The 9,355-nt window shown below is 46.0% G+C and overlaps 1 protein-coding gene across 10 annotated transcripts in view; it reads left to right on the top strand.

The window, feature by feature from the left end:
• Positions 1-234: 234 nt before the first annotated feature.
• brsk2b (BR serine/threonine kinase 2b) overlaps positions 235-9,355 on the top strand; it is a 282,427-nt gene continuing 273,306 nt past the window's right edge. For 5 of the 10 annotated variants that reach the window (XM_015338173.2, XM_069181591.1, XM_015338169.2 and 2 more), the window contains exon 1: positions 235-709. In XM_015338173.2, the coding sequence (XP_015193659.1) occupies positions 622-709 (88 nt within the window). In that variant the 5' untranslated portion in view covers positions 235-621. The remainder of the gene's footprint in view (positions 710-9,355) is intronic. The other 5 variants (XM_015338172.2, XM_006642437.3, XM_069181595.1 and 2 more) reach the window with 3 other exon arrangements.

The raw sequence follows: 9,355 nt of genomic DNA, 5'->3' as shown, positions 1-9,355 counted from the left end.
TTTTCTTCTCAAGACCAATACTCCCGTGCGTTCATAACGGGTCTCTTTCCCGATGCTGCGTTTTGTATTTTTTCTTCTCTAAAGCCAAACTCCTCGGCCGTCGCAGCCCGGCGAGCCATGAGCGCCCGGCGAGCGGGCAGCGGGCGGGCGGGCAGCGGCGAGCGGGCCGCTGTTTGGTCGGCGGCGGTGTCAATCACGGCGCGGCGCCGGGGACCTTCCTGCCTGAGCCGGGGGGCTGCGCGCTGCGCGGAGTTGCTCCACAGCTCCGACAGAGGCAGAGCCGAGTCGTGCAGGTTCCCCCAGCACAATGGTCTTCGGATCCTGAGAGCGCTCCCGTTCAGCTGCTGCAAAGGAGGAGGAAAAAAAACCCAGAGAGAGACCGAGAGAGAATTGTGCTGTACCTACCCTGCAAGAGAGACGCCAGAGAGACGGCGAGAGCGACCGGAGGAGGCACCGGGGCTGGGGGAGCCAATTATTGCTGGATCTGCAGATAAAGGGGGATTGTTAAACAAAAAACAAAAACAAAACAACACCAACGAAATATAAGCTCCGAGTTATTCTCCGAATAACCGCAATTAAACACACCATCATCATAAAAAAGCCTCGCTTACAGACCGCAAAATGTCTGGTAAGGACAGCACCGGTGCTCAACATGCCCAATACGTGGGACCGTACCGCTTGGAAAAGACGCTGGGAAAAGGACAGACAGGTTGGTTTTGCCGGCTGGGTTTGGTTTTTCTGTGACATTGTTGAATACGGCTTGCCTTGCGGGATGAAATTCGCTGGTCGGGCTGCAAGATGTATAAATCCGTGCAGGTTTTCGGGGGGTAATTTCAGTCATTTTCGCCATGAATTTTGCAGTTCTTCAACCCCTCTGTCTTTATATGAGCGTGATTATACGGGTGCTGTGAATGGGACGAGTGATTCGCATAATATCTTGCATTTTATTTCCTTGAGTTGTGGAGGTGGGTGCCGGTTGTCAAAGAAGGGTGGATTTTGCAGAAGAAAATTAGGTCTTTTTTTAAAAAAAACTTGTCCCTTTAATTTTTATGCTGCTTTGTTGTACACGGTGAAGATGGTGATTTATATAGCTACAGTGCCGTTAATCTGGAATGAACAATTACCTTGATCTATTTTTAGTGCAAAATGTGTTTCTTGCTTTTCTTTGCTTTTTGTCATTCAATGTGTCAGCATAATAGACAGTATAATGAGCGATTTGCTTTAGGGTCGTGCTGCCTTCTTAGGATCTGAGCGTTTGGTTAAAAAAAGTACCGGCAGCTGGCTTACGTGTTGCCATAACGTGATGTCGTGATAGCAGGTGCTGCAGTTAGTTTTAGTCAGCAAGCACCGTTAATATTTTTCGAGAAAGAGGACAGGTGGGCAGCTAACCGCTTCCAAGCAGAAAACATGAAAGAAATAAAAACTAAGGGAAAAAATGAGGATATGCGTTCAGGACGAGACACGACGGAGGTCAAAAGTAGGCTTTTAAAAAAAGAAAAGAGTGCCTTTTTGTTTCTAGGTTTGCCATTTTCGTCCCGTCCCTGGAAGGCAGACGCCAGACACCTGGAGCAGGGTTTGAGCAAGCTGTGTTGTTATATTTGCCCCGGGAATGACAGAAACGACAATGCGGGGGGTGGCGATGTTTGGGGTAGGAGCGGGCGTAAAGAGCGAACTCTTAACGGGGAGAGACGGGGCTGGGTGTGGGGGAAATAAGTCATGCGATAATCATTGCTGTGCCCCCCCAAATAAATAAATAAACGGGGAGTCCGGATCGCAGAGTGCGGTTGTATGCCCATCTGCTGTCTGAAACGTCTACAATAGGCGTTCCCTGCTCGCAGCTGCCTCCGAGCTCGCTTGCTGTGCGTGTGGATGCGGATCTGCAGTCCGCAGTTTCATTCAGGGACCGCGGAGCGCCAGCAGGACCATCGCCCCTTCCTGAAGCCCGACCCCCTCTGAGCTTATTGAATAGCGCGGCCGGACAGTCGCCTAGCAGGACTGCCTTGATCCACGGCCCGGCCCGACTTTTAGTTGTGCGGTAATTATTGCTGTAGTTTCACAACGCGTGGGGGTATCGATATGACAGCGTGTAAAGAGCGGCTCGGGTTCTCGCACACGGGCTGCTGGTTATGGCACCGGCGTTTCGGATATAAATCACGGATGTTGAGTCTCGGTAGATGGTGGAGCTATGCAGTCACTCCTCTCCAAAAAAAAATCAAATGTAGATTCCCCCCTTCCTATACCATTTCATCCCCTTTTTAGTGACTGGGATAACTCGTATTAAGGCGCTTGACAAAAAAAAAAGTTTTCGTGTTAGTGAATAACCGCAAATACTGTATCTAGTTTTTTTTCCAGTGATGGATATTTAATGAGAAATTGACTTCAGATTTGTTTGGCCTCCTCGGCCTGCTGGTTCGAGGCCGATGCCATCATCTGTTTCACTTCTTCTGAGCTATACCTGGCATTGATCACAGGCACCTTCGCAACGCAGCCTGAAGGGTCGGCTCTGTATCTTTCTCCATCTGAGAGTAGGTACTGTGCATGCCTGTTCGCTGCGTCCTGCCTGTCTCGGAGACCACTCGCCTTTCCCTACACTGATGTTTGTGTGTATTTGCTCATCACCTGCTATTTAATCATCAATACTTCACAGGGGCTTGTTCAAATATTTGTCCCGGTAGGCCCTGCCGGTGTTTGGTCGCGATCTCCGCTCTTGTTTTCTGATTGGTACCTCTGTCAGCTGGTGCCAGAATCCTTATTGTAGCGCCTGAAGAGAGAGGCTCAGAGGATAAGGGGAAAAGAGCTCCACTAGTTAAAATGTTAAAGGCATCGTAAAGGGAAGGCTGCTGGTGATTACGCTGTGTGCTGTGTGGTTTTAGAGACCCATCGGTACTGATAACTTACTTTACGGTGTTGAAACCGCAGCCTGTTATTTATAGGAGGCGAGAGGCCGGGACTGATCGTGCTGCACGGTGCTTCTTTCATTACTGCGATTAAACAAACACACAGGCGCTAATCCTGCACTGTCTGCCCCCCCGAACGAGCACGCAGGGACACGTGGGCTACGAATAGCAGGGGATTCAGGATAAATACTTTCCCCGTGCTCCCCATGTTGGGGGCGGTGAGTGATTGTTCAAATAGTGTTTTGTTTAGTTTTGAGCCCCAAGTTCTCCTGGCTCCAAGCGCCTGCCATCAGATTCGATGTGCTCAGTTTTCCTGAGGCAGGCGCGGCGGTCCTGCGGTTCCAGCAGGGACGGTGTTCAGGGGATGAGCCGCACAGGTACTGTACTTGGTCCAGCCATTGCGGGGCACGGCGAATTGGCCTGACGTGTCCCTTGATATACAGTGGCCCTGGCCAACAACTATAAACAGCGGTCGTCTTTGCAATTAAGTCAGCAAAACAGAGCCGAAGTGGTCTGTTTTCTACGGGTGTTTTGCTGGTGTCTTGTAGTTTTTGTGGTTCCAGCTCACCGTGTTAGCTCAGCAGTGGTTATCCTGAAGGATCCCGTCTCATGTCAGAACAGCCAGTGTGATGTCCCTCTCGCCTGAGTTCCCTTTTATAAAGGTACACTGACTTGAATGCAATGTTGCTTTGACTCTTTCATCGAATTTACAGGGTCGTTGTCACTGTGGTAAAAGTTTGATACTGTTTTACAGTAAGAACTGGCTAGGGAGCCCCAAATGTAGTAGCAAAGTATGTCCTCATTTGGGGCTTTTCTTTCTGGATTTGTACAGATTGTGCTTTTTGTTGTCTGATAGACTGCAGGTTAGTATAGGGAATTAACTTTTCTATTTGTGACATTGCCTGTCCTAAAAAGTCAGTGCTTAAGAAGCATTAAAGTCTTATTGACAGCATGCTTGGGTGTCTTGTTGTCTGCAGTCGTTTTACACTGTTTGCACACACTTGACTTTCCCTCTGCGCTGTGCAATATTTTGAAAAGGAATTTATGGCAAAAAAGGCCTGGGAGGCACAGAGAAAGGCAATCCATTCTAAAGGTTAATGCTGAGCCATTTCATGGTGGTGAGAACTGATACTATCTATTACATTTGCTGCTTCCTGGTAGCCAGGGACAGGCACTTCAGTGTGGGATTCAGCAGTAACTGGGGTTTCTGGATGAGTGGCACAGATGGAGCCTTTGAGCTCGTGAAATGGAACATCTTTCTGTTAAACTGTCAGATTGATTAATAATTACAAACAGAGCATTTATATTCATTACCTGTTCGATACCATTTATTAATAAAACAGGAGAGGAGAACTTTGGCTTTGTTGCTGTATAGTTTTCCGGTGTAATGTTCTCTTTGCCAGGTTTTCTTGGATGTTATAGTTTATTATAAAAGCCTGCAGGGGGTCATTTGATACACGGAGCTTTTATTGGCTGTGTGGCAGCGAATGAGGGTGATACATCTTCATTGGTGTGTCTTCACTGAGTTCTTTTTAAACGAAAATCAAACAATCTGGTACACAGTTTAATGCATACAGTAAATGTTTTTTCACTGGGTTGCACATTCCATCTTGTTTAAGCTGAATGCTGTTTATGTACTGTATTAAGCTGCTATGTGTTGTTTTTTTATCATCAGATATAAATTCAGTGACAAGGGGCGAGATGTGGCTGTCTGTGCAGTCAGTGTGTTGCTGTGGCTGGGTGATGAAGACTCATTGATAGGGGAAGATACAATACCTGTGCTTCACCTCTCTCTTGTAGTGTTAATTGATTGAAGAGGAGTTTGGTTCATAATCACAGGTACTCATGTCTGACTGATGGTCAGGTTGGATCAATACAAGCCCCAAAGATTTTCTTGCCCCAAAGAAATCTATGGTATTTCCTAGGAATTGTATTCCTGCTTACGGTAACTGTGTGGAAAGGTCCCAGTCAGTGCTGTCAGTAGCAACAGCCCAGTGAGTCTGGCTACATGAGGTTTTACAACTCCCTGCTCTTATCCTAAAAAAGGGAGACTGAGTCAGATTTCCTCAATGGTTTGCCAGGAGTGAAGTGTGTTTTCTAAAGCGGCTTTAAACTTGCTAACATCGCAATATCAAACTTAGTAGTTTATACAGGTATTAAAATATACAGTATGCATATCATTTAATGAATAGACTTAATAGTACAACCTGTTTGCCCAGTTTGGAACACTTTTATGTGTTCCACTTTGAGTTTTATGACAGGTCCTGTCTTTATTCAGTTCCTTCAAGCCCAACTCAAATTTGGCCCGTCTCTGTTCTCTGTATGTGAATACATAAAGGGCTCAAATTCACCCTTTCTCTGGATTTGGGATCTGAGAAGAAGAGTCAGTCTGATAAAACCATGCCTGTAAAAACAAGTGCTAAATGCTCTTTAGAAGGTGCACTTGAATCTGACTAATAATTTTATTCTGTCATTGCTGCTGAGCTCACCTGGGTGCTATCGAGGGAGATTTCTTTGTTTCAAGAAATAAGTGATTTATTCTTTTGCATGTTCAAGCATGGTGTAGCATATATCATTGTACATATAACTTTATCGCAACATTTATAAAGCAGTTATCTTTATTTTTTCTTATCATCGTAGTCTCCTTACTGTCTCTGTTGCTGATTGATTATATATACATAAAATAAAAGTTGGTGCATTTTTACTCACGCTCATAATAGTAGTAATATTAACATGTTAAAAAGCACTCTCTTTATACCTGCAGTAAATGCAATTGTACTTGTGTATCAGATGGTTGTGATGATCACCACTTTCCTTCAGGACAACCACATGGACTGACTTGGTCAGAATTGGTGCTAAAGTTCTGGTTTGGATCCTCGATAGAACTGAGCCCAGCTCCATCCTTGCATGTTGTACTTTGTGTAAAGAAAACAGGAAATATGCCGCAGTAATCTCCCTACGCAGACAGACGATACAATCTTGTGAACAACCAAGCCTTCACAGCATGCGAGTCTGTGGACTTGTCTGGCCTCAGAACTGACTTGGCGTGTAGGGAATTGGTATTGATTAATTCCTCACGTGATGCGCGCACTCTGATTAACATAGGGAAGCTCAGGCCTGTCCAAATGCAGGCCCAGCCAGCCTCCAGGCTGTCTGCAGGGCCAGTCCTGCTTGTATTCCCTTTAAACCGGGTGAAATTCAGCTCTGGCTGGTCTGCGCTGCTCAGCTGTGTGGCTGCGAGGCTCAGGGCCTGCTGTGACGCAAGGCTAAGCAGTGAGTTTGTGCCCTGAAATGGATCTCTGGTGCTGGTAGGCCAGGGGGCGAGTGTGTAAAAGCTACGACATGGGCTGGCTGCTCTTGCCGCTGCGCGATGGAGCCCATATGCCCTGACAGAGCTTTGTGTTTAAGAAAGGGGGTGTTGGGGGTGGGTGAGGACTAGTATAGCTCGACAGGGACCCCAGGGGGAACCACAAGCTGCTGCAGCCAGTACAAAAGAAGTTAGGCCGAAAAGCCTGCATCTTCTCTGTCTGCCCTCCCGGCTCTCTCTTGTGACTGTGTGCTTTTTACTGCCTGTGTTGCAGGCAGAGCATCTTCAGGTTGTTCAGAGGAGTGAGAGAAGAGCATTTCCAGACAAACCAAGGCCTGGTTGTCATTACTGAAGATGTGCTGACACAGTTTTGCGTGACTTTTTCCTGCGTATCCAGTTAATGGGATATTTGCCTTAGGTTTCTACAGCTGTGGTGCGTTCAGCCTTTTAGACATTTAAATTGACCAAATCGTAACGTCTCCGACTCTAAAAGGTACATAAGTATGTTGTGACATTCTAATAAAGACAGGTGACTTTTAAAGGAGTTCCCTGCCCACAAACACCAATTGCCCTCTCTCCTCCGACGACTCAAGATCAGGGCTAGATAACACCGCAAAACATTGGGAGTTAATTGGCTGCTTATTTATCCTGTCGACCTCAATTAATTCATTTCCAGCATGTTGCAGAAGCAGGCTGAACGCTGGTTGGTAGCATTCTTTGCTGTTATTGTATCACTTGGTGAATGTAGCACGTGCAATTTAGGGCTTGATTTTGAAAAATTAAAAGAATCCTGGTGGAACCATCCAGCAGTTTACTTTGACTTCAGGGTTCTCTTCACATTTAGAAAATTCTGCCAGGTTTTTGTACGATTTGCATCACAAAGCTGTGCGCAGCAGCCCGTTGTGAGGTTTTGCACCTTAATCAGAATGGCACCCAGTACAACTCGCAGACAATCGTGACCCAGCATAGTTGCTGATATCTTAGACAGAGGCTCTTGATTGCTCTCTCACTGGTCCTCCTGTTGCAGTGCTTGAGACCTTTGCAGCAGCACCTCTCTGCAATAAACCACGCTTCTATCGAACCAGCATTCATTTCCACTTCATTTTGTGGGCAAGTCCCAGGATGGAAGGGGTTCAGTCCGGCGTGAGTTTGCGGCACGGCGTTGGCACAAACCAATGGCAGCATCGCCACCTCTCCCTGCCAGTCACGGCCCTAGAACGTGCCTCCCCGGCCCGCGCAGGCCTCCTAGGGCTGTTTCCTAATGAGGAGGGGGAGCGCCTGGCTCGGCGGCGGGAACCGCGCAGCGTGGAGGGGTGTCGGTTCCGGGAGCGCAGGCTGTGCTTCCGATACGCGGCTCCGTCTGATACACTCCTGCGACTTCGAAGTATTGACTCACCCCAGTTTTACATCTGAGCCTTTCCTTTCACTTGGGTACAATAGTAGTCAGTAGTCAGCAGCCATTTGCATCTCCTTCAAAATCTAGAAAATTTAATTAATAAACTTTGTGCTTCATCCACCTCAGGATGGCGGGGGAGTTTGAGCATATCATGGCAGGACACACGCTGGACGGGACACCAGTCCTCCACAGGGCAGATAGACAGACAAGTACAGGCACACTCACACCAGGGCCAGTTTCCCCAGAAGCCAATTAACCCACCAGTATGTATTTACACTGGGGGAGGAAACCAGAGCGCTCAGGGGAAACCCACGCAAACCTGGAGAGAACATTCAAACTCCACACAGACAGCACCCCAGGACTGGAGCTGTAGTGCAAGGCAGCAATGCTGACCACTGCTCACTTGGTCTGTCTATTGTCATGTATAGTGGGGGAATGAGGTTTTACTGATGCAGTGCTGGGAAAGTTATTTTAAAAAGTAATCTAGTATAGTTTCAAGGGATTACTTTTTTTAAATTAATAAACTGGGGGAAAATCATTTTGAAAAAGTAATCTATTACAGCGATCTATGTAAAGTGTGTAAACCAACGATGTTAAGTTAAATACATTAATTCTTAAAAGCAACTTCCCCTTTTGATGTCTTATTATAAAAGTAACTTGTATCTGTAATAGTGTACTTTTTAGAAGTAACTTTCCCTAACACAGTGTTTACATACTGTATGTTCTGTATATATAATATGTTTTATTATTTTTTATGTCTGTGCTTCGAAGTTTGTCTACGCCTACAGGGCTCAGGAGTTAGAGAGGGAATGTGTGTTGAACTGGTTAACTCACAGTTTCACTAAAACCTGCCTTACAAACTGATCTGTCCATGTCCCCCCTGGTAAAGCTCACGATAAAATGTTTCCATTAAGAAAGATATATGTAATCTTGATACTTTATGCTGCACTGAAGAAAGTCATGTGAAGAGATTGCAGAAGTGTGTTTGATTAGCTGTAGAAGGTGGTGGTATACAGTATGTGTGCAGGAACAATGGAGCTCAAAGCTCAGTCTGAGTTGATCAGGTGTGAGAATCAAGAGTCCATCTCAGTGGCACTGAACTATATATTTGATTTTAACCTGTGCTAAAGACAAAGCCTGCACCTTTATGACAAGCCTTTTTTTCAATGTTGGGAATGTCACATGAACATCTGTGAAGGGCTTTAGTCAGAGATGGCACTAGAGCTGTGAAAAATGCCTTCTTTGGAATCATGCAATTCTGTGTCTGTGTGCTTTTGTCTTACCACCTGTCTATAGAGCCCTCAGACACTACACTCCATGTGGCTTTAAGGGCATCATTACCTCTGCTGCCCTTTCGTAAAGCTTGCGTTCCTTCAGTGCTGTTTCTAATGTATAACAAATAGCCTTCTCTGTTTCAGCAGTGTGGAGCAGTGGTCAGGGCTCTGGAATTGGAGCTGGAAGGTTGTGGATGTAAAACCCAGGTGCGATTCTGCTGAGGAGTGTCCCCTGAGCAAGGTGCTTCACCTGAATTGTTCAAGGAAAATACCCAGCTGACTAAATGACTGCAGATGTATGTCACTTTGGAGAAAAACATCAGCCAAATAAGTTATTCATTATGTTGTATTGTCAACCTAAATCAACTTGCATTGTTTCTTGACCAAATCATAGCACTCGCTCTGCTACAACCAATCTACAGTCAAGCTACAACTAATCTCTCATAATTCAGTGAAAAAAGAAAACATTCTTAGTGCACTA

The sequence above is a fragment of the Lepisosteus oculatus genome, chromosome 21 (assembly GCF_040954835.1).
Source record: "Lepisosteus oculatus isolate fLepOcu1 chromosome 21, fLepOcu1.hap2, whole genome shotgun sequence".
Lineage (NCBI taxonomy): Eukaryota > Metazoa > Chordata > Actinopteri > Semionotiformes > Lepisosteidae > Lepisosteus > Lepisosteus oculatus.
This window is presented reverse-complemented; position numbering and strand designations above follow the sequence as displayed.